General features: G+C 42.0%; 1 protein-coding gene and 2 non-coding genes across 8 annotated transcripts; all 3 read left to right on the top strand.

Moving 5' to 3' along the window:
* The first annotated feature begins 717 nt into the window (after positions 1 to 717).
* Positions 718 to 23,490, top strand: ATG16L1 (autophagy related 16 like 1). 6 transcript variants are annotated; one of them, XM_049801937.1, is made up of 19 exons: positions 718 to 1,373; positions 2,282 to 2,375; positions 4,718 to 4,823; positions 6,356 to 6,429; positions 6,638 to 6,889; positions 7,753 to 7,818; positions 10,562 to 10,648; positions 11,390 to 11,446; positions 11,646 to 11,693; positions 12,396 to 12,498; positions 15,017 to 15,122; positions 15,236 to 15,306; positions 16,842 to 16,913; positions 18,923 to 19,043; positions 19,887 to 19,992; positions 20,497 to 20,646; positions 21,048 to 21,095; positions 21,464 to 21,565; positions 21,963 to 23,490. In XM_049801937.1, the coding sequence occupies exons 1-19, from the start codon at positions 1,259 to 1,261 to the stop codon at positions 22,054 to 22,056; spliced, it is 1,872 nt and encodes a 623-aa protein (XP_049657894.1). In that variant the 5' UTR covers positions 718 to 1,258; the 3' UTR covers positions 22,057 to 23,490. The 6 variants fall into 6 exon arrangements, with proteins under 6 accessions (XP_049657894.1, XP_049657889.1, XP_049657890.1 ...); XM_049801932.1 differs by lacking the exon at positions 11,646 to 11,693 and having other exon boundaries at positions 10,559 to 10,648; positions 21,963 to 23,489; XM_049801933.1 differs by lacking the exon at positions 11,646 to 11,693 and having other exon boundaries at positions 21,963 to 23,489.
* LOC126040124 (small Cajal body-specific RNA 6) lies at positions 12,705 to 12,975 on the top strand. Its single transcript, XR_007506544.1, has one exon. It is a non-coding gene; the product is annotated as a small Cajal body-specific RNA 6 (non-coding RNA).
* LOC126040125 (small Cajal body-specific RNA 6) lies at positions 15,709 to 15,971 on the top strand. The gene has a single exon (XR_007506545.1). It is a non-coding gene; the product is annotated as a small Cajal body-specific RNA 6 (non-coding RNA).
* Positions 23,491 to 25,071: the final 1,581 nt, after the last annotated feature.

Here is a 25,071-nt window from a genome sequence, read left to right on the forward strand (position 1 = left end):
TATATTATGAGTCATGCTTTCGGAAACCATGTCCTTTCACCCCCCCTTTTTAAAATTAGAAGTTTCAGGAGATCCTAGTGAAGCTGTGTCACTCTCCACACTCCGATCGGTGGAAAAGATGAGCTGCATTAACCGCATCAACTTCTTTGAGTCACCTTGAATTCAGATGCACAGAGGAAGAAGGGATGCTATGCAGGCTTTAAAGAGCAACCCAGGATTTTCTTCCGGACAGGTGACCTCGGTTAGGGCCGCGCTGTCGGGGCGCCAGGCGTTCACCTCCTCTCGGTTCACCTTACAAGGACTGAGTGTTCAACGCCTAACACGCCCCACTCCTGGCCGCTGCCCAAAGCCACAGGCAGCCTTGGAGCCGGCGGCGAGAGCAGCCCCGGAGGCGGGGAGGGCGGGCGGACAGAGGGTCTTGGTTTCTCCCCGGAGCAGGCACTACCGGCCGCCGGGAAGGGCGTGAGCGGGGCAGCCCCAGGCGCCGGAGGAACGCCGGTGCCCCCTTCGCTAACCGTGGCTGTCGGTACTTATTTCGGCCGGCATGGCAGGTGCCGTGCTCCCCCTGAGACAGCCCCGGGCCTGCCTCCCGCAGTGCGGCCCCTGCCCCAGACAGCAGCAGCCACGGCCCGAAGCGGTGACAGCGGCCGTGCGCATGCGCCTCTGAGGGGGTGGGTAGACCCCCCCCTCTTAAAATGGCGGCGCGGGCTAGATGACGTAGTTCGCCGCTCTCAAGATGGCGGCAGCGCTCGGACGCGCTTCCGGGAGGGGGGCACAAAATGGCGCGGCGCGAGGTCCCCCCCTCTGCTCATAAGGGTGTCCGCCCGCCCGCCCGCCCGTCGGTGGAGGAGGCCGACTCCGCAGTTGCAGTCCGACCTCGCCGTGGCTCTACCCGGCGCGGGGACAAGGGTAGTGGGCCTAGCGGCGCCGGAAGGGGGGGGGGCGGTGCCTGGCAGCGGCGGGCAGCTGCTGTCGCTGTTGCGGTGCGCCGCTGAGGGGCGAGGGCCCCTGACAGAGCGCGGCTGCAGCGCTATGGCGGGCGTGGGGCGGCGGCTGCGGGCCGTGCCGCCGGCCGAGCCCCGGCTCTGAGAGGGCGCTCCTTGCTACCGCGCTCGCCTCGCCGCGGGCCGGACGCCCACCTCCCGCCGCCTCCCGGCTCTCCGGCCCGCCTCCCCTTCCCCTTCCCCTCGGCCACCCTTCGAGGGCCGCGGCCCGGGCGGCCCTCGCCGCCGCTGCCCGTTCCCGCCGCGCCGCGGAGATGGCGTCGGGGCTGCGCGCCGCCGGTTTCCCCCCCTGGAAGCGGCACATCGCGGCGGAGCTGCGGCGGCGGGACCGGCTGCAGCGGCAGGCCTTCGAGGAGATCATCGGGCAGTGTAAGTGGGCCGCGGCGGCGCGGCTCTCCCGGCGGAGTTGAGGCCGAAGGGCGCTTTCCTTTCCCCCACCTCCTTGGACAGCGGGAAAGACGCGGAGGGGCCCCGAGGCCTCGCTTGTGTCGTTTTCAGAAGAGTGTTTACGAGATGTTTGTTAGAACTGAGAAATGTTGGCGTTTCTTTCTATGCTCTTGAGGAAAGTGAAGTTGTTGCTTCGCTCAGCTCCCTCACAGGCTAAAGGGAGTTTCTGCTGTGGACAGTGACTGAATGTCTAAATTGTCTGCACAGTTCCCGCTCATATGTTTGTGGAATTGAGAACAATAGTGCTCAATGACCATGTTCATAATCTTGTGTAAAATTTGGAGCTATTCAGGGGCCAGCACTTTCTACCCAGCTCTTACTTGCCCATCTCTCTCCTGCCTCAGTTGTGACAGGAGTGAATGGAAGTGACGGTCACCCAGCAGCTGCTGGCTCACATGCTGAGGTGCTATATGTTACAGGGGAAAAAGCAAACAACCCTCAGCAGGACTGTTCAGTGTTGGATATGACCAGTCCTCTAGCAGGTCTGTTTCCTTGTTGCCATCATTTGAGGGGCTATAAAGAGTTTGAACTTTGAACTCCACCTGTTGTAGCAGATAGCAATGCATTTGAGCAGTCTCGCTATTAAACTTTTGTAAGACCAGTCCCACACAGCATCTGGATTAATGAGGAATTCTTGGAAGTTGTAGCTGAATACCGTCTTAGCCTGCTGACATCAAAGATGAGTGCATGCTAATGTGGTGGAGGCTTACATAATGTTTGGTTGTGTCAGAATAATTAAAGATACTAGATCTTAGCTGGTAGAAGAAGAGGGTGGGGAATCTGGTTTTGCTTTTTGGTTGTCTTCTTAATTGCGTTATTTGCCCTTTCAGATAACAAGCTACTAGAGAAGTCAGACCTTCATGCAGTACTGGCTGATAAACTTCAAGCAGAAAAATATGACATGCAGAGCAGACATGAGATCAGGTATTTAAAATTCCTTTTCTGTCAGTCAGCTGTCTGTCATGCACACTGTAACCTAAACCACTGTTTGATGCATCATGCAAACAACTTCTAGGTTACTACAGTAGCTTGGGATAAAACCAACTGGGAAATCTGTGGAACTAAAAATAAATTATAACTAACTATAAACATGCGATAAAGTTACAATATGTTTACAATATACAGTGCAGAAAGATCTGACCAAGTTTTGGACAGAAATTAATGTATCACAAACTCAAGGTATGGAGGTGGATCAGAACGAGCTTCTGCTTCTGATCTGTTTGCCTTGTTGTAATGCTTATAATGTTTGCCTGGTGTTAGTTCCTGATGATTATGATGTGATGTTTGAAATTTTTCAGTCTTACAAGCATTGCAGTGCAGGGAGAAACCGATGTCTTAGTTTCTTTCAATCTGTGTTATCACATAGAAGGGGAGAATGAAGAAAATCATGATTGTGAAGTGTCAGTCCTAAATAAGCACCGTATGCTAAAAAGAATGTGTCTTCTGCCTGCTTTTAGCAGGACTTTTTCAGGAAACTTTGTCTAATGTGGGAATAGCACTCTAGTGCTGCAGGCAGGGGTCATGCTGCTTATTCTGTTGGCGTTTGAATCCACAGCAAACCAATGTGCTAGTAGTGTGTCCTTTGTCCGGACAGCATTTAAATCCCATCAGGTGAAGGCTGTTGGGTTCTGCTCTTGGTGTAGCTGAAGAAAAGGCAGGGCTAAGTAGCTCAGAATTTCCTACTTCTGCGGGAATTGATTCCTCTGTTGGAAGCTTTTTTCACTATATAATGCAAAACTGCATGTATGTGTCTAATTAGGATACAAAACAAAAATAGTTAAGGGTATTGTGTGCTAGTAAGGAAAGAAGAACTCCTGATTTTACAGGAATTGCAGGCAAAATGTCAGCATTTGGCCAGCAGGCTGGAGTTAATGCTTGTAAAAGTTCTCAAAAACTTTCTGATGACTGCAGTTGTCTTGAACCATCTTTAGGAATCTGATTCTTGTTGAACACCTACTCTGAGGGATGAGTCTGGAGTAGACAAGGATGAGAAGAAATGCACAGAAACGGCATCATCAAAGTGAATACTAAGCTGAATTCTGATACTGTCCTCAGTATATGACATTTTTTTGAAACAGAATGAATTCCCTAACCCTAGATAGCTGAGGAAAAATGCTTTTACTTACCTTTAGGCCAAGGAGTAGTATTTAGTTCTGGCTATAGATGTATGCATAGCCAGAGTTATAGAATGTGTTGGATATTACCACAGGACTTGGCTTCTTATCTGTTTGGATACTTTTTTTTTTGAAATGCAGTGTCTTCTAGTACAGCATTAGTTCAGTGATGTGTTGTTTGTTTTTGAGAAGAGCATTAAGTTACTGATATCACTGAGAACTTTCAGCTTCTGAGTGCATTATCTGTTTTCCCACTGGACTGTTATAACACAGAATGACTGCAGAAACAGATGCTTGTAATTATCTTGTTCTGTTTATGTGGTATAATAGTGATGAACTTAAAATTATTATTTTTAAAAGCTGTAATTTAAAATATAGCTGCTAACTTGCTCAAAGTACGTGTGCGTGGTATGTATATGTGTGTATATGCTTTTAAAAAACTGACTTCTCTTCCTGTCTCTGTGCTTTCAAAGACATGAGTGATAAATGCTACAATCATAGTTGCTTGGGGGTGTTGTATGGTTCTTCTGGTATGTAGAAATTCCAGCTTATGTCACAGTACCACTGTGTTGTAAAACACAATTAAAAAACACCCCAGAACCTTTACACAGTGAGAGGCTAGAACATAGGACAATGGAGAAGCAACTTGTAACACCTACTACTATAAACCCAAGGGCCTGGGAATATACCCTTTGTTCCCTGCCTTTTGGTTCTGTGCCCTGTATTATGCTCTCTCCAGATATCTAGCATCTTCAAGGTCCACCAGCTCCCTCCAAAACAAATTTGAGGTGGTAAAATATTTGTAATTATTCCAGAATTTGGAGAGTGTGCTTTTAAGACTCAGTTGTCTTCATGCAAATTTAAGTAAAGGCTAGTTACCTTTCATTTGAATTTGGATTCTGTTTTATAAATGTACAAAAAGGTGAATCAAGTCCTCAGTAAATTTAATTTTCCAGTACTATATAATGGCATTTTGGTTGGTGAGAAGTATGTTGTGGGGCAGCTAGCTGTGATTTAGTTCATTATGAATGACCTGTATCTCTGATGTAGTATAGAAAATCCAATGAAGGTAATGTCCTGAGACTGTCAAAGGCACAGAAGCAGTTGGAGTCTAGTTTGTGACATCTCTTCTTCCTCTCTCTGAAACTCCAGTCCAGGACATGATGGCACATGGAATGATGCTCAGTTGCAGGAACTGGCACAGCTGAAGATAAAGCATCAAGAGGAGCTGACAGAGCTGCATAAGAAACGTGGCGAGGTTAGAAAGTTCTCCTGTGTTCTATGTGGTCCATACATGGCCCTTTGTGAACATAACCTTAATTTTAGCAAGCTTATTCATCATCTTTTTTCCTCATTTTCTGTACAGCCTTTTTAAGCTCCCCGTGTTGATGATTAAAATAAACCAGAGATGGTTGGTGTTTAAAATTGGCAGCCAGGAGTTAAGATCTTACATTGTCAGCCTAGCATGATTTTTAAGAAGTGCTTAATTTTGTGTTTCATGAATATGTTTTTAACTGTATTTATTAGAGGAGGAAGGGACTGATCCAGTTTAAAGCTGTGCGTGACCACTAGTTCTACATTGAAAAGACTTTGAATGAGTGAGAGAATAGGTGACCGTGTGTAGTTTCATTTGTCTCGCTTTGCAGGACCACTGTTGTAACAGAGTGGACAAAATAAGCAAAGGTTGAAAGTGCCATGGTGTTAGACTGAAAAGGGAGAACTGGTTCTGCCCTGTAGATGCAGTAGGGAGCCCAGGAGTCCTGTAAGATATGAGACTTGGGCCTGGAAGAGAGAAGCTGCTTGCTTTTTTTTTTTGATGGGAAGATGTGGAGGTTTCATTGGCAGAATTGGGTTTTCAAAAACCACAGTGGTGGATTGAATGAGTCCAGGAGCTAATACCTGAATGGCACTGCAGATTTTTATAGGGAGAAGGTGGGAGTCACCTGGAAAAAGTTATCATTCTTCTTTGATCACACCTCACTGGAGTTGTGGAGAATCTCTAGTGTCAGTAATTCTGAGCTTTTCAAAGAGGAGACAGCTTTCTACAGGAGGTGTGCACTGACTAGTCAAAGCACTGAGAATTCCTTCTTTCCCCATAACCTGGTATCCTATGCCACCTACCCAGGCAGGCACTCTTCTCAAAACTCAAGTCTTCCTTTTCCCCAGGCAGCTGTGGCTCTGCATGCTGTGGGGCTTGCTGGGGCCCACTGACTGGGTAGCTGTGAGCTGGTGGCAGCAGCAGCTCATTAGTGTTGGCCTCTGCCCCTCTATTTCCTATGTGCTGCAGAGATCCCACCAGCAACTTTCTTTGTGGGAAAACTCTTCATGAAACCTGTGTTTACAATATGTGAGCTGCATGTCTTCTAAGGTTGTCCTGGCCGTACAGGAAGACTTGTTGCTTGGTTGTTAGTATTCATTTGTTGGTTTACTTACAGAAAGTAAAAATTGCCAAGTATTGATTTTTCTGCTACTTTAATAAATAAATTTTCTTCCTAATATACGTTCTGTTTGATGTGACTTTATTAAAGAAACTTTTTGAAGGAAGAGGGTGAGATATTGAAGAACAGTAACTTTTTGTCAACTCATTTTTGAAAGTGGATTCCCTGATTTAATGACCTGTGTGATAGGGGCAGTAAACAGATCTGTATAGAAAGCTGTGAAAGAAGACCTGAAAGGTATGCTTCATGCTTATAATGTTAGTTTGGTCTGTACTCTCACTGGTTGCTGCTCAGTGTGTGTTAACCAGCTGGTATGCCTGCATTTTGTAATGTAATTTTCTCTTCTCCCTAGCTGGCCCAATCTGTAATTGATCTGAATAACCAAATGCAGCAGAAGGACAAAGAGATGCAGATGAATGAAGCAAAGTGAGTAGGAACTGTTTCATCTGTGTGGTTGGTATGAGACCCAGGCTTTTGGTTGAGTTATTTATTAGTGTTATAATAGTCTCTAGGATTCCTAGCCATGGGCTAAAAATTCCTTTGTTAGGCATGGCATTGTACAAATAGCACAAAGATGATGGTATAGGTCCCAAAGGAGATCCTTGTTGGTATGTGTATTTTGTTGCCATTCCAGGATTGCAGAGTATTTGCAAAAGATCTCTGAACTGGAGACAGAGTGCCAGGAATTGCGTAGCAAACTGCAAGATCTTGAGCGAGCTAATCAGACACTGAAAGATGAGTATGATGCTCTCCAGATCACCTTCAATGCCTTGGAGGAGAAACTAAGGAAAACTACTGAAGACAACCAGGAGCTGGTCTCGCGTTGGATGGCAGAGAAAGCACAAGAAGCTAATCGTTTGAATGCAGAAAATGAAAAGGATTCAAGGTGAGACTGATGACCTCTATTTGATAAACTACTTCCCAATATATTTTTGAATACTTATGAGCGCATAGGATAAAAACAGATTTAGTTTTGATCTCGGAGATATCTGTATTCTTGCACAATACAATGACACTCCAGAACTTTGTGTTCCTCCTTCTGGCCAACGCAGATGCTTTGCAAAAGCTTTCCTGTCTTTTAAATGAAGAAAACATGTTCTTTTGTTTCTTGAGCAACGTTTAACTATGGCCTGAAGATCATAAATCAGATAGAAGCTAGGGTTTTTTTCTGGTATTACATTTGGACTGTTCTTGTTCATCTTGATACTACCTCTAGTTTTACCCTTTTTTGACATAACTACCTTAAGTGTTTTTTGCTTTCTGCTAAAAGGAGCAGCTGCCATGAGACTGAGCTATGTATAACTTGCAAAAATAAGGTGTGTTTTTCCTTGCAAAATAATAATTTTTCTTATTCTTAATTGCTTCAGCTTACTTGCCAGCTAAGAGTACTTGGAGACTAAGAGCTATAATACAAGTCTCATAGTACTTGACAGTTTTGTATTATCTTTAACATAATCATTATTTTTGCAAGGTCTTGCACTCCTATCAAGTCTGCATTCATGGGCCATAAAGGACCATAGGTACACTTCGCCTTATTGCCTCACTTGATTGATCTTGTCCTTTGCTATTCACAGTAAGAAAACTGCTTCTCCTACACTGAGTATCTTGAACAGCAGGATAAAATTAGGGCAGTGGTCTGTTTTTTGGTTTGTGTTTTTTTTAAATCTTATGAAGCCCATCAAAACTGTGCAGGCTTTGGAATGGGATTAAGGAAGTATTTTTAAAGTAATCTTGCTTTTCTTTTCTTAGGAGACGACAAGCCAGGCTGCAGAAGGAGCTAGCAGAAGCTGCCAAAGAACCCCTGCCTGTTGAACCGTAAGCAGCCTTGATTTATAGGATCTCCTTCATTACTTCATGCTTCAGTTTTATGCAGATGCATGATAAATGGTATCTTTGTCATGTCTAAATTTGTTGATGTCGAGGAGCGTTTAAACTTTGGTGTGAAGTCAATGTACAGTAACTCTCCCTACTTGAACTTCCAGAAGAAGGAGCTCTGTTATGACTAAAAATAGACGCTTGGACTATAAGTCTAGGAATGGTTACTACGGTAAATATATATTATTATCTCAGCATAAAAACATTTGTAATGTGGTGCCTTTGGTCTTCAAAATAGTTCTTCAGTCATTAAACAATATACTGCGGACATGCCTGTGTTTTCAGGTGTTAGACTACAAACGTGTTCAAGGATTTCCTATAGGAATAGGTACTGAGTAAGTAAAAGTGGGTGAAAATATATTGATCACTTCCATGCTGGGAGAGATTTATTTTGTAGGAAAAAGATAGATGTGGAGTTACTTTTCCTGGCAAGCCAGTGATAAATATCGCTAGTGTCTTGTTCTTTTTGCTGCTATGTTTACTCCTGAGTGATATTTAATATCAGCTGACTGAAATGGGCAGTTGATGGTATAGGTGCTTTGCACCAGGTTGATAAGATTATTGGCACTTGTGTTAGTCAAATCCAGAAAAACTACACCTGCTGCATTGTTACTGGAAACTGCCGAGACGGTCTTCAGAACACAGTGCCAGAGCAGTGTGCAGGCTTTTTCTTGGTGTCTGTTGTCTTTGTATTGGCATCATGTAATCATGTTGGGTCTCTGTGTTACATGTCCTTGCACATGATGGGAGCAATGTATCTGTTCTGGAAGAAGGCCCACACAAAAGTCTGGAGTGGGTAGAAAGGGTGTGTGTAAGAGGAGTATGAGAGAACTTGTAGCATATACAACTAGTTAGCACAATTTGCTTTGCTGCTTTTTTTTTAAATAAATGTTTAAATGCCTCCGTTCCATTAGTTTATTGAGGTGTGATTCTCCATGACAAGATGCCTGTGACACAGAGGTCAGCAGTACAGTGGACAGTCCTAAGCCGGAGGATGGTCTTCCCAGCTCGTAAGAATAGTGATGTCCCTTTTGTCCACATTATTTGATGTAAACGCACATAGAGTATCTTAGAATATTAAACTCTTCAATAAGTAAGGTTGCATTGAGAGGGGAAACACACATGTAATGTCTGTGGCCAATTTCCCTGTTAAGCTTCTTCCTCTCCATTACCCAAAGTGAGACCTTCCTATCATAGAGCTGAGCTTAGAGGTAGCTGTAGTACAATAGCTTGAATCATTTACTTCCTGTTGTGGTGGGCATAATGGTCTCAGTGTTTCATAAATGAGACACTGAGAAGGTAAAAAGAAGCTTGTTTAAAAAAAACACAAACGTTTTTGATTCCCTCTGATTTTGTAATTTTAGGGGTTTTATGTTGTATAAAAGTGCTGCTTACTGGAGGGGAAAATAGCAGCATTTCAAGGAGTGTGCTCTGGTGTTTTATATTCACTTCAGAAATATGTTAAGTTAACATGGAATGTTCTTTTGCTACATACAATTTTAATAGCTCAAACTTTAGATTTAAAAAAAAATTATCAGAAGAACTTGATAGTGTTTTATTGAAATACCAGCCTGATACTTTGAATCAGAGTATATATTTTCCATAGCCTTTTCATATATACTGTCCTCCAAAATCTTAGAACTTAGTTTGAGCTATATTCTGTAATGAGAGATTAAAAATGGCCCCATGCTCTTCAGTTCTTTTGCAGCTGAGTGTTATCTGATGGCAGGAATCAGTTTATTCCTACTTAAATGCTGAGTTTAAACTTCCTGTTCAGTCAAATGGCATCAGGTTGATAGAGTGTGTGTAAAAATAGTTTGTCCTGCAAAATCAGCAGTGAAGATAAAATCAGCAATAAAGGAAAAAATACTAGACTGTCAGAGCCCATGATTACTAATGGGGAAAAACATTGTAGTATTAGCTGACAGTTTAGCTGGATTAATCTATGGTATTGGAACCTCACACTTTTGCAGTTGTACACCAACACTTCAATGAGGAGAACCAAAAACATCCCTCGTACTTAATGGAGCAGCACCTGAAGTGCAACAGTATAGAAAGTAACAGGATGTCTTTCGTGTGGAAGAAGGAAAGTTTGAACTCTTGTGCTTTTTTTATACTACTTTGCTTTGGAACAACAAAAAACGTGCTATGAAAATAGGGTATCACCTATATTTGGGGTTGCAATAACGCATGTTTTTGCTGTTCTGTAACTGTTCCAGCAAATGTAGTTTACTCAGTAGCGAAGTCTTGCTCAGATGTGGTAGATCATTATAATGCCCTATGTAGTGCTGCAAGCTGAAATATAATACCTGTAGTAAAGAGAATCTGGAAAGGATGCTTGGCAACATAAATATAGGGGGTAAGGTGGAAATCTATCCATGTTGTTGGTGAAAAGTGTAGTTGGCAGCTGGAAAGAAAAAACCTGAAATTTAGGTGCTGCACGTACTTGTTTCCAGACATTTTGTGTTGAATGTAGTATCTGGCAGTGAAGGCTGGATTGGTGTTTGTGTTGTCTGGACCTACCTACATGTTACTACAGCTAAATAAACCTAGATGTGGGTTGAGCGCAGACACCGACAGACCCTGGAACAGTGTTGTCCATTCAGTTCATATACATCACTGGGTGGTTTTCATAAGAAGCTCTCACTTATTGAAAACAAGGTGTTTTCTCTCACTTCAGCAGGGATGATGATATTGAAGTACTTGCGGATGAAACCTCTGACACGGCTGAGGAGACATCTCCAGTGCGAGCTGTCAGCCGAACATCCAGGTTTGTAGACCAAGAGATTTTTGTACCATGTTACTGAGGAAGAACAAGGGGTATAAGAGAGTTGGAACAATGTTGGGAATGTTACTTAGGGTTTTTACTTGCCTTTAGCTGGAACACAGTTTAATACTTCCACCAGAGCAGTATGAAACTCATGTACTGTGTTTTAGATATGCTGTTTTTCCTTTGCTGTTTTAACTAAATTAGTGTCTGAAAAAATTGTGTTTAATCTTAAAATCAAAGTTTTAAAAAAAATAGACAACAACATGGGTATTACAGTGCCTGTTGTATTATGCCCCTGTTAGTATACAGGATATCAATGTGACTTTGCAAATAGCTGGGTTTTGGGATTTAGCTGAATTGCTGAAAATAATCTTCACCTAGATTAAATGCATCTTTTTCTTTCTGTAAAATAGCAGTGAGTGGAAAGTAAGAGGTAGCTGCACGAGAGCATAGATTGATTTGGTTGAAACTTCAGACTTGGCAGACTGTTATATCTAAAACCAGTAATTCAAAGGGTGGAGGTTGAGGGAAATTGAAGGAACTTCACTCACAGATTATGTTCTGAGTTTTAGTTACTGGTGACTTTTGAACTGAAGCCTGCCTTTGGTGTTTTCTGTCTTCGGACTGAGTCTGCAGAGGGGGGAGTCTTTCCAGAGACTTGTTGCTATGAAATGTGTTTGTATTGATCTTTTATGTGGAGAAGCTATTCACAAGGTTTAAACCTGTCCTCCCCTCCTTCAGTAAGCGACTCTCCCAGCCAGCTGGAGGCCTTCTGGACTCTATCACTAATATCTTTGGGTAGGTTAGAACACTTTCACCTCTTTGTTTTGTATATTGGTTTCAGTGTACACCAAAATCTTGGTGATGCAGGGAATACGAACAAATAATTTTAGCCTTTCTTCTAGCTTCTGCCTTTCTTTTTTTTTCTTTTTTTGTTCTCCTCAACTTCCTGTTTCTTCCATCTTGCCGTGTGCTGACCTCTGACCTTTCCCTCCAGTCTGTCTGAGTCTCCCCTTTTGGGACATCAATCTTCTGATGCTGCCAGGTGAAAACATTATCCGCTCTTAGTCCAGCATGTGAATGTATTCCACTGAAGTAACATGGAACCCAGCTGCGTTATCTTGATTAGTTTTCAGATGTTGGTAACACTGGCTAAAACTATCTATAGTTAGAGAGCCAACAAGCCCATCTTTGTGGACAGAATACATGGGGTTTGCTCTTACTTTCCACTGCACTTTGCTCCTTTAGTAGGGTTATTTAAAATAAGTTGTTGGGTTCTGTGGTTAGTATCCAGAATGGAGCCGGTCCTTCTAAGTTAAGCTCTGCATTAGGTGGATGGTCTTTGCTTAAATGGAGCATTTTGCTGCCTGGGATGTAGTGCTGCAACGGTGTTGAGTCTCCCTAAACATAACGATGGAGCTGCAGACTCTCCAGCTGAACTCAGCTGCAGTCATTCCCATATTTATCTTTCCTATTAAAAAAAGACTGCTCCAAAATGAGGTCAGTAATCAGTTCAGGTAACTTATCTGGTATACTATGAAATATCTAAAGCCACAAGTGGATATAGTGTTATATGATAAATGTAAGTTTTTGAAAGATGGGATAAGAGAAAGTTAAAAAAAACCTCCTTCCCCCAATTTTTAATCACTGTACAGAGTAGTTAAATGACAGGTACAGATCTGGATGAATTCAAGAGAAGCAGCATTCACTTCTTGTTTTAAAATATTTGTACTTTGTTTCATCTCAGGAGACGTTCTTTGTCCTCGTTCCCTGCTCCCCAGGATAACATAGAGCCTCATCCAGGTGCCAGTAAAGAAGTGAGAGTGCCCACTACTGCCATATGTGTCTTCGTAAGTGTAGAAGGAATTCTCAGTTTTACCATTCCTTTTGCTGTCTTTGGAGGAAGTGAATTGTATCTGTGTGGGAACCGATTTCCTAACACTTTCTGTTAACATCACCAAACAAGAAGGAATTCTTCATTTGCTAGCGTAGTTCATCCCACTTAATTCTTAGCCCAAATGCTTCTCACCAATGTGCTTGATGTCTGTCTTACTGAGGTCAATGATGACTAGTAAAAGGTCTGAGGGCACAGGGGAATTGCACTCCATTACCCTCTTGGCTCCCAGCAGTCCCTATTCTGTCATGCCATAGTAGAGCTCTGACTGAGGAAGAGATTGCTGACAGTTTGGGATTAATTCAGTTCCAGTTCTCCACAGTGAAGGGAGTTGTGGCACTGAATGTCATCCAACAGAACTGGTTAAGAGGAGCTGGTGGTAGTGGGGTGTTTTCATTTGTTGTGTGTGATCTAAAGTTTTCAAGCTGAGACCTCCTTTATAAATTTCTGTGAAGGGCATTGCTTTTTGAATGAAAGATATTGTGGTAAATTGTCTTGTAATGCAGCTACTTGTTTTAACATTCCACTTCAGCATTCTCAGGCACTCTGATGCAGCTACTTGTTCTAACATTCCACTTCAGCGTTCTCAGGCACTCTGATTCTGGATATGGGTATTTCATGGATATGAAATTACTTGATTTTTTTTTTAATCCAGAGTAATAGAGAGGCTCACTGCAGTATGGAGACTTGTGTATTCTTAGCCTGCCCTGTTACCATCTTCTCTAGTGGCAGTCATGGGGTGGAGGGAGTAGCAATGTTACCTTAAGTGAGAGCAGGGTCATAATTCAATTGATAGCCTGGAGCTGGCTTGAATAGGGAGCATCAGAGGAGGTGTTCATGGCTTCAGTATGTGTTGCAACCTCTGTCCTCCTCTGGCTATATACAGCAAGTACAGTTACTACAGATGTAAATCCTGGCTAATTTAATCATAAAAGGTATTACAAAGCTATTTATGTGAGGTTTTCAAGAACCATGTGAAAGGTTATGTTGTTTTCACCTTTCTCTTGATTTTCTGTGATGTCATCTGAACTTCCAAGAGCAGTGCAGCCTGACTTCCCCACATGGAGGGGCAAACCACAGTAGACTATGCTGACCCCTAGTCTGTCCCATTCCAATTCCCCATCTTGCAGCAGGAGTAGGAACAGCTGTAGTAGAAAGTCTGTCAGACTGTGGCAGTAGAGAGGTGATGCGTAGTTAGCACTGCAATATTAGAAGGAAAATGTCACAGCTCATTTCATGGGAATCCATATGTTCCTTTTGGAGATGATCTGTGTTATGTTTTAGCTCCTGTGTTTGGAGCCCAGGTGGAGTGTGAGGACATGTCTAGGTCCAGGAGAGCATTCCAGGAATGAATGCAAGGACTCTGTGCCAGAGGTTTGGCAGATACAGGGAACACACTGGCCTCACTTCTGGAGAGATGAGTAGAACAGGCTTGGGAAGGCAGAGAAGGTAGTCACTTCAGCTGTAATTCTTGGGTATAGTTTCCAGAGAAGACCTTTGACCAGTTTTGTTCTGAATGGCTCTTCTGCACTTGTAGAAAGATCAGATTTGAAGTGTGGTGACCCCTAAATATGAGCTGGCAGACCAAGTTCAAGCAACAAGTTTCCAGAAAAACTGTTTTTGAAAGCCCAGTTACTGAAAATACTTAAAAAGGAATGCAGCAAATGAATTAAGAATGTGGTACTGATACTGTGTGGGTAAGTAGTATAAAGCTGTAAAATTAACAGGGGGAAAAGAAGGAAGGAATCTTAAAATTCTCATAGGTTTTAAAAGGTTAAGAATCACTACTAAGTGGCCAACTCAAGCTTCAAAAATTAAGCTGTGAGAAAGCAGGGGTGCCACTGCACCTGCAGATAGGAACCACAGCTTAAGCCTAAGTTCTCTGTGACAGAAGGTGCTGTCACAACTGTGCTGGTACTACTTAATCACCAAAGTAGCATTATCACCAATAAACTAAATGAATGGAATTAACCTGTTATGCTGATTTCTAGCAGACTTTCCTAACTCAAGCCTGACTTGAGTGTTCTGTGGTTGCATGAACTGATTGGATCATGTTCCATGGCTTGCTGTAGATGGAGAAATGAAAAGTTAGTTTCCTTCTGCAACATATCGCCTGTTACTACTTTCTGTCCTTAATTTTTTTGCTGGGGTAACTTAAAAGCCTTACCTTATAAAGCCTAAACTCATAAAGCATAAGGCTTCTGGCAGTTTATTATCACTGTTGAGTCCTTGCTAGTGTTTTTCTTTATGTGCTTTTGGTTTTCCTTTAGATAAGGATCAGCCTTTTTGCTCTGTTTGTATACTGTCAACCATAGTAGAGTTTCAGTCCATGGCTTTGTTTCCTATGTATTGCCGAAAGATCAACAGCTGTGGTTCTGTATAACCTTTAAGTTCTGTAGCTTTCTAATGTGTGGGTGTTTTGGGTCTATGCTAATTCTGTTTTGGGTGGCTGTTCTGTTCCTCCCACTCTTCAGGATGCACATGATGGGGAGGTGAATGCAGTGCAGTTCAGCCCTGGCTCCCGGTTACTAGCAACAGGAGGCATGGACCGCAGGGTTAAGCTCTGGGAAGTCTTGGGAGGTAAACTCTTTTGCTTTGGGGTATGGTGGGATGCTAAACAAACTCATAGTTCACTTTGTGTCAGCTTCTGTTCTAATCTGTTGATTAAGTTTTGTTTGTCTGTCTTTGTGCAGATAGGTGTGAGCCCAAAGGTTCCCTCTCTGGTAGTAATGCTGGGATTACAAGCATAGAATTTGATAGTGCTGTGAGTATCTGCAATATCCACTGTTTGTGATTGGGAATAAATTAAATGAATTCTGTTGTGCAATGCTATCAATTTCCATTCTAACACTTTGAGAAGTTACCCAAGAAATGAGTTAACGTAGTTATGAAAGTAACTGCAAATAGTTAAAAATTGTACAAAAGATCTTTATCTGATATGCTGCAGTCTGTAATTCACATCTTTGCTTTACAGTTCAGAAAATATGCAGCTCAGACATTGGCTGTTATGGGCTATTATGATAAAGTGACAATAAATACACTATGCTTTGTGTAAAGTAAAAAATTAGTCTTCAGCTTCCCACTAAAGCTGGCATAACAGCACGAAAGAAGCAAATACACTGAGGCTTTATTTCTCTGAAGTTTATTTCTATAAGTGCTCTGCTGAGGTCTGTGATGAGTAGTAAAAGGTCTGATTATCGTAAGACTTGCACTTCCATGACCTTTTCTCCCAGCAGTTTCTCACCAGTCATAGCACTGTAATGGTGTGGCTGGCAGATTGTTTGCTGACAGCTTGTGATGTATTCGGTTCATGTTAACCTGAAGTATTGGAAATGTGACTGGGGTCAGCATCCAACAGTCATACTTGAAGGAGTTTGGGGTCTTGGATTGTTATAACTGGACACGTGATCTGACTTTTCTGCTGAGACCTCTTCCATAACACAATGGTTTACTGCATAGACAGTAGACTAAAGCTGACATCATTTGTTCCATTTGGTGATTCTGTGTGCTAAACTTCGTTGATACATGCCCAAAAGGATCCTTCCTTTGGACATTGAGCAGCTCATTAGAGGTTTGCTGGCACTGTTAATCTGCAGGAGAAACTACTTCTGATTTTTGACAAGCTGCTTGAAAACATCTGAGGTGAGAACTGCCTGAGGTGAAATGCTAATGGGCTTTAAGGATTCAGGAAAGTCTTTTGGGATGGGCAGGAGTGCAAGCATGAATCTTGTGGTGTCCATTCTCCATCATGGATGACTTGGAAGAGCCCTAAGCCTAAAGCTATGAACAAGTCAATTGATCTCTCCTTGGACAGATTTAGTTTTTTTAATCTTAATTTAAAATGTTAGATTTGTAATGAAAATTGCAAAAATTGGGCTAATTCCACTCTGAGGCTGATCTAAGCAGTAGGGGTAGATGATGCAGGGCTTTTTCACTGTGAAAAATCAAAAAAGAGGAAAAAAACCTGCAATAGATGAGGGTGAACTGGAACCTGTTTCCTCACTGCAGCAGAAGGGAAAGGAGAATGTCCTTTCTGGTCTGGTTATTGTTGTTCCTTTTATCTGTAGTCATGATTCTACAAATCACTGTCACATTTTGAGAAGAAAAAGCTATAGCCTTTTGAAAGTTTTTACTCTAGCTTTCTTTAGTAGTATATGCTACTGTGGTTTTGGTTTTGTTCTGTTTTTGCCCTTGGCAATATAGCGCTAATATGGTTTTAATGATTTATTGGAAATACTTTGGAGTTTAATTTGCATAATGACTTGCAGAAGTACTTTTAAATTAACCTTGTGTTCACAGGGTTCTTACCTCTTAGCAGCTTCAAATGACTTTGCCAGCAGAATCTGGACAGTTGATGACAATCGATTACGGGTGAGTTTCTTGAAGGCAAAGCAGTGCTCAGGCTATTTCTGTCTTGCATTTCCAGTTTTGTCTAATAGGGACATGGCAATTTTGCAAGTTGGGCATTTACAGAAACTTTGAATAATTCTTTTTGTTAACAGGATCTTTATTTTCTTAAGGGTCTTCACAGCAAGACCTAAAATACAGTATTAGTCTCTGCACAACCTGCAGGAAGCTCCAGTTACTGCATATTTTCACACTACAGCCCCCCTACTAGCAAAACCTTACCATGTAACCTAATACACTTTTGTGGCCCTCCTCTATGGAAATTTAAATGCTTCTTACAGTTTATAGAGAACCACTTCAATGTTTTAGCCTCAGAGAGGACTGCTGACAAAGGGTTTGCAGAAGACAAAGACGGATTTTTTGTTTTAAGTCAGAAGCAGCATACTTGAAAAGGAGTATGCCTATCTTTGCCTGTCTGTTAAAGGCAGCAAGCCTAAAAGTGCTTGACTTTATTCTCAATGTCTTTTGAAAGATTCCTCCTCTCCTCCCAACTCCTTTGTACTCACGTTCTCCTCCAACACTTAGCTCTAGTTCAAAGAAGGATTCACCTTTGACCAAAAGAAAAGTTTCTTTTCAGCTTTCTAAGAGGGTTTTTTATTGATTAATTTTTTTTCCTTAACTTTTAATTTTAGGAAGATATACTTTAGTGTTCTAAATCTTCTGACATTTCACATGTCAGTTACAACCTACAGTTGCATTATAATTTACTGGGTAGTTTTCACTGTGGAGATGGGAGGTGTCATTTGGGAAAGTGAAGAATTCTGCAGCTTCTGTTTGGTTGCAAAACATACTATTAGATGTGAATTATAGTGAATAAAAGTTTGGCAGACTATAGATTACACAGTACAAAAAGTTAGTTATCCCTACAAACATCCACCTGACTTTACAGTATCTTCCTGTAATTTTTTGGTGTCCTTGGTGACTACCAGCTTTTGGCGAGTCCATTCACTGTAAAATAGTGCGTTCTTTGTTTCGAGTGTGTATGGTATGGATTTGTCATGGCTTGCACATGAGCAGGAGGCAGTGACACTGAAATCATGGTAAACAAACTCCCTACTTAAATGTAAATATCTGTACATATTGACTGTGCAGCAAGAGCAGGAGACATGCAGAGTGAAAGTTTAGATCCTTTCTGGAGTTTGTGTCCTTTCTTAAGATGAAGTGGTCTTTATGGGGTGATTAATTCTTTCAGAGTTTTGTGTTGTGTATCAGGTTTGTTTTTTTCCAAACTTTGCTCCTGTTCCTTTCCATTCTTAAGGGTTTTTCTTTTGTATTTCACAAGCCCAGATTGCTTGTGTAATTGGATAGTCCTTTGAGTATTTTTAAAAAATCTAACTATATACCAAAGATTTCTCTCTTGTTTTTCAGTCATGCATTATCTATTTTGTGATTTAGTATGTAAATATTCAGTAATTTGAAGTGAAGGTGGTTCGTGTTCTTAGCCCCACAAAGCCTACCCCTGCAGTTACAGAAACTGCTGCATGGAGTTTTTCTGAAATCTCTGGTGGGCTCAGCTTTCAAGCTTGAAGATGTAATAACAGTTGAGACTAGATAACCTGTTGTATCCTTGAAAGAAGCTGATTATAACAAGTTGAAGGCACAATTTCCATTTTCAGCATGCTTTGACCCCTTGTCCTCATAGGTCCTGCAGGGCTGTGTTGCAGTTACCATCTGTCCATGAAATGTAGGTGTACAGAGTGTTGAAGAGAGCTCACCGGTTCCCGGAGTAGCTAGAGAAACTGTAGCCAAAGGTGACCTGTGTCTCCTAGCTTCAGGGTGAACTCTGTGGTACTTAACACTCCTGCTCAGTGTTAATCTCTGTTTAATTAGGGTTTTTTCCTCCAAGCAATGCAGTAGACATGCAAATTATGATTTAAGATTGTCTTTGAGTTGTTAAATAGCAGAACTAGTAAGCTATGAGGAAAGGGAGCAAGTGGAACTGCAATTTTACCATGTAAATCTCTTGTCCTCAGCACACCCTGACTGGGCACAGTGGTAAAGTTCTGTCAGCCAAGTTCTTGCTGGACAATGCACGCATTGTTTCGGGAAGTCATGACCGGACTCTCAAGCTCTGGGACCTGCGCAGCAAAGTTTGTAAGGAAACCTAACTTCTGTGTTTCATCCATGTTCTGTGCTTCTACTGAATGTAAATGGAAGTCTGACATCAGCCAGGTTATTTTATCTTCTTGCTAATCTAAAAAAAGCAAAAACTAGCAGCTCTGCCATCTTCTGTTGTTATTCAAGTAATTGGATTCTTTCTGCCTGTTACCTGAAATAAGAATAAGAGATCATGTGTATGCAGGAAGCACTGTTAATGCTATTACATTAACAGCAGCTGTGTTCTGTGAGTGTTCTTTGTTTACCAGTCTGGGGGTTTGTCTTCCAATAAAAACTTGGAGTCAGGTCAGAGTTTTTAACCCTGAGGTGCATGGAAATGTCTCTTGGAAATGTACCAAAAACTTCAACATCTCAAATGCAGGAAATGCTAGGATCCAGATTTTTCTTTGGGAAAAACCCCTCATTTCCTTGGCTTTTTTCTTACTGATGGCTCTTAAACCTGCTTGCGTGGAGAGAGAAGTCGAGATTCAAGGTTAGCTTGATACCTGGACTGCAAGCATAGGTCAAGGAGACAGTTTCATGTTGTTTAACAGTAGCAAATTATAGCTGTCTAAATACCAAGTGGAAATAAAGCAGCTGTCATGGGAACATTTAAAGGGATATTAGCCACAGCAAAGGAGATTGAGAAGGGCAGAGAGGTTGTTGAAGGCTTAAGTCAGGATTATTCTAAGACAAAGTTTCTGCCCTGTGGCACTCCTTGGACACTGCTCTGTGTGGCCACTATGTTTGTGTGTGGTATAGTGATTATTTTCTGTCTCTGTTTTCATCAGTTTTTACAGTAAAACTTTTGGTGTGTCACCATTGTTTTATCCTTTTTAGGTATAAAAACAGTGTTTGCAGGATCTAGCTGCAATGACATCGTATGTACTGAGCAATGTGTAATGAGTGGACATTTTGATAAGAAAATTCGTTTCTGGGACATCAGGTAAAACTATTTGAGAGCTTATAGTGTAGGAATGGTTATGGGATTGCTGTCCGAGTATAATCTGAACTAGGGAACTCTTCTTCCTGAGCTGGGAAGCTAATAAGACTGTTTTAAGAGTTGCAGAAGGCCATTGAAAGAGACTTTTGTTACTACTTTTATTACTGTTTGCTGGTTTAGGTTTGGGATTTTTTTATTTTGGGGATGCTGTTTCTTTTCTGAAAAGGCAGTCTGCTTTCTTGTAAGTGTTGCACATTGGTCAGTACTTGCCATTCTAGGTGTTACTTAGTTGTTCAGAGGGTGGGATTGGGAAGAAAGTAGTATCTAACTATTGGCTGGAAATGTTTTCTGCAAAGTGAGCTCTAGCTTGGGAAAGAATCAAAGTGTGAGGATAAACCAGTAATCCTTTTCCTCCTCTTCTTCCACATTGGGACAAGTCAGTTTTGATGCAGTGGTTTGGCTCTGGACCCTTTTTTCTTTCTCTTTTTTTTTCTTCTTTGTCTTTAGGACTGAAAGCATAGTAAAAGAACTGGAGCTGCTTGGCAGAATCACAGCTCTGGACCTGAACTCAGAGCGAACAGAGCTTTTGACCTGTTCCCGTGATGATCTGCTAAAGATCATTGATCTGCGGGTTAGTGCTGTCAAGCAGACATTCAGGTGAGTCTGTTCTCCACAAGAACATTATGAATTTCAGAACTTTGGATTGCAGATTGCATTGGAGTCCTTTTTCAGTATCTCCATGGAGAGGGCAGTTTCCTAACTTTTTTTCTACATGGGTAGTAAAATTCTGTAGTGGCTAACAGCAAAGATCTGCTCTGGTGGATCTTTTCAATTACCTCTTTAAAGAAGATAGCTTGGCTTAGAAGCCTTTGGCCTAAAGGAAATAATTTCTTCAGATGCGACTGAGGTGAGGGTGTATGAGAAATGCAAATTGTGATAAAGGGAAACTGGAGCTTATTCTGAACTATGTAGAAATCCTTACCATGATCTTTAGGGAGAACCTGGAAGCCCATCTTCATATAAATGACTTTTACAATTATCTGATTCTAACTTTTCAGTGCCCAGGGATTCAAATGTGGCTCTGACTGGACGAGAGTTGTGTTCAGGTAAGGTCAGATATAAGCAAGATGTTTGATAAATCTTTCCCCAGCAAAAGTGAGTGATTTCTGATGCTTGGCTGCATTGTCCCAGTTTACAGCTAGAAAAACTGGGGCAGAGTTTGTGATCTGCCCAAGGTTACCTCTTAGTCAAGATGGACTATATCTGTAGATGTTGATCCAGTGTCTTAGAAACTTTCTGATTTCAAAGTGCTTTCACCTCTTAGTGTTAGCAGCTGGTAACACACAACTGTTAAAAGATTATTTAATGCCAGGTTGCTTGCTTATGGAGTTGCAGGTGGAATGTTGATATATGCTGATAAATTTCTGAACTTGCAAATTGTACGCTGCCTTCTGTACCTTCTCTGATCTCGTAGCCCTGACGGTAACTATGTGGCTGCTGGTTCAGCTGATGGGGCCCTCTATATTTGGAATGTGCTCACTGGGAAATTGGAGAGGACACTTGCAAAGCATCACAGGTGAGGGGAAGCTGGCCATACAATGCAAAGCAGGGATCTGGGTTGTGAATCTTGCTGAGCTATGAAAGAACTGTAGTTGCACAGCTTTGCAACTTAGATTGGTGTGTGAGAATTTTTAATACGCAGAGTCTTTGTGGATTCATGGCGGTATTCTCTCAATTGAATTAAGGTTAGGTTTGTTATTGTTCAGCTTAAATTGAGATATGATTCTAATAAAATATGTTTAATATATTCTGAAGAAACTGTATCTCTTAGGCTTATTAAAAGCCTGAATTTCTTGAGAGCTGAGAAAGTGCTTTTGCTTGGATAGTCAGAGTACTATAATGTTTCATTCCAGTGTTAAGTGCTGTTGTGGAATTCAGCTTTTTTGTAAACTTACACCTGGCTTCCATTTCAGTTCTTCTATCAATGCAGTCGCGTGGTCACCAGCGGGTGCCCATGTGGTCAGTGTGGACAAAGGAAACAAGGCTGTCCTGTGGTCTGAATTTTGACTGGATGGAGGGTGAAAGGCAGAGCGTCCAGCGCCTCTGTGTATGGTGGTGCTGGTCCATGGCTGAACAGAATGGAGACCCGAGCCCAGATCCATCCTGAGTTGGGATATTAACAAGCACATGGGCTTCACTTGCCAGAGGAAAGTTCCAAAGCAATGGAGAAGGAGTCTGAATCAGAGACTTCTTATGGCTGTAACTGCACTGTGGCACTCGGACTCAGCAAGGGATTAGCTGTTATGGATGGAGAATGCTACCTAGTCATGCCTTCATATGCAGTATCTATGCGCCAAGTGGAACTGAAGATTCTAGCGGGATTCCTCACCAGACAGCTGTGCCAAATACCCTGTCACACAAATGTATCTACAGCACTTCTGAGTTGGAAATGTTGGAAAGAAGTTACTGTGTATGCTGACTTAATACATGTCCTGTCTCCTGTGTTCTGTTCTTGTGGCCTAGTTCAGGCAGGGGGTGAGAAGATCCTGAAATGTGGACAGTTCCTAGGCAGTCTGAAGTGTTGGAACAGCTTTTAAAGGGTGTCTCCTGTGGCTCTGGCAGCTCTGCCTTTGAGTTATCAGCTCAGTTCAGATCTGCTCTGATCCTGACACAGGTTCTCCAACACTGTCATGTGAACTCTTTGTATCAGTTTCACCTGTTCTTAAGGCAATGGCCTGTTCTTCAGGACTTCTGCACCCTTTTGTTAAAATGTCCTTCAACAGCTTGGGTATCGCAAAACAGGAGATTTTAAATCTTTTTACTCCATGGGCAGTTTGGTTACTGGATGTGAGGAGAGAAAAGTTCAACTTACGCTGTGCTGCTGTGATAAGGAATGTAGTCATACTGTGACTTCAGTACCAGAGTATAGATGTTTGGTCCTTTTTTCTGTTCATCCGTCCTGTCCTGGCGGCTGTCAGTAGAACACAGGGGAGCAGTGGGGTTAAATCCCAAATCCATTGTTTTGGTGCTGGCAGTTCCAGGCCACTTGCTCCCTTCTCAAGCACATGTGCAATATTCCTGTTTGCGCTGGAGCCTTCTTTGTGTTACGGAGCAGTGTCTTGGCTCTGTCCCTCTATAAGCATACAGAACCATGGTGTGGCTGGCTGTGAGTGACTTGGCATAATTTTATACAGCCAAACCTTTCCACATCATCTGGGCCTCAAGACAAGCCACCAGCGTTTTATTGCCTTTTTATTTGCACTTTATTTTCTTCTTTCCTGATAGTGTTTTACTAAGGAGGTATGTTCTTTGGAGGGGCTGGATTAGGGGGCAGCTGCTTTAACAGGCATCTCTCTAACCCAGCCTTTTGTTCAGACACTTTCTGCAGAGGGGAATTAGAGTATATGGGGCAAAGTTTTTATTTATTCAGCTGCCCATAAGAACTTGATTGTAAATAAACCTGTGTTCTGCTTTTAAAACCCCACAATGTTCTGAGTCATTTATTTGTGTGTTTGTGTGTGAGATCTTGTTCTGAATGAGCAAAGAGGGGAACCTGAAATGTGTTTTTGTGCTGTGTTTTCCTGATGAATTGTGGATTTCTGTTCAGCCGCATTGTGGGATTTGGCGTAGAATGGGAAAGAGGATAATGCTCTTAGCTTGAAGGTGGACATCCCGCAGATATAACCTGGTCTTGCCCTGTCTCAAGAATACTGCCTTGAGACTGAAGGAAGCCTTACCACATTGAACAAGTGCCTCTGTCCTTGAAAGGTTGATGTATTCTTGGATGTTTTGGATAAATTACTGAATTGAGGAAATTAGTATCTGTATTTCAGACACTGCTGAAAATAGTTTTTTTTCTGCTGTAATACTTTGACTGCTACCTATTAAGTTTTTAAGCCAGTAATAAGAGTTGCATGTCTCTTTAAAAACACAAAAACCTTGTCAAAGATAATGCTCTGGTTCCTACTTAAGAGTAAGGAAGCAAAGCCTTCAGCTGTTTAATGTACAAATTTCATACATAACTAAGAGCCATCACTGATTGCCCTCCTGTTCTCATAAGAAAAGCCTTCTGTGCAGCTCTTGGAAGTGAGAACTGTAGCAAAAAAGAAAAGATTCATGTTGGCATTCTCTTGCATTTAGAAAATGCTTCATACTTTTTCTTCTGCCTGTTGCTGTGGTGGAAGGTCCTTCTTGTAAAAGGCACCTACCAAGAGTCCAGGTGACCTTGGCTACTGCGGAAAAGCAGATCACTAAATGGCAAGTCAGCATGCTGAAAGATTAGTGGGAGATTAACATAATAAAAACTCTGCAGGCTCTGCTGAGGAGGATCAGAATAGGTTTATGATGTTTATAATTTAGGCTGCTATACTTGTGTTTTTCTACAACACAGACCTTACACGAAGGGCTTTGTTTTGCCTGTTGATACTGTTGTGAAGTAGGTTAATAATACTTGAGGACAATGGCTAGCTAGCCAAGACCTTAAGTATTTTGGATTAAAATTCCTCAGGACCAAGGTATGTAGGAAATTCTAGTGACCAATTTTAGCTTTTTCCTTGCTATGGTTTATAGCAAAATATAGTTTATAGTTTGTGCTATGCCCCCTTTACTGCTTCAACCTGCAGAGGGAAGAAAAGAAAACAAAGGTACCTGCTGTGCAGAGGTGGCTGTTGCGCTGTTCTCTGCTAAAGTTGGAGTTGCCCTTCAAGCAGTTCAGGGAGGGTGTGGGTGGGCATCTTTCTCTGGACATAAGGGTACATTAGGAAGCATGTGTTACGGAGAAGCTGCTTCCCAGCTCCCCTGGAGATGTTTGCAATAGTGCCATGTACCCATACCTCCTGGGCTCTCAGGAGTAGCAGGTATAACAGAAATGCTCATTCCTCTTTTGAAGGACTAATAATCCTGCAGTGGCAGCAGCACAAACTCTTAAGAAAACCAGCTCTCTCCTTTTTGCTTTTGCACTTGTGTGACTGAATAGTACATGTTGATTTTGTGGGTTAATTTCTGGGGTCTCTTCCCTACTTCCTATAACCAGTATCTGGCTTTCCTTCAGCAACATGGGCACATGTGGATTTCCATGTTTTA

The sequence above is a fragment of the Accipiter gentilis genome, chromosome 6, assembly GCF_929443795.1.
Source record: "Accipiter gentilis chromosome 6, bAccGen1.1, whole genome shotgun sequence".
NCBI lineage: Eukaryota > Metazoa > Chordata > Aves > Accipitriformes > Accipitridae > Astur > Astur gentilis.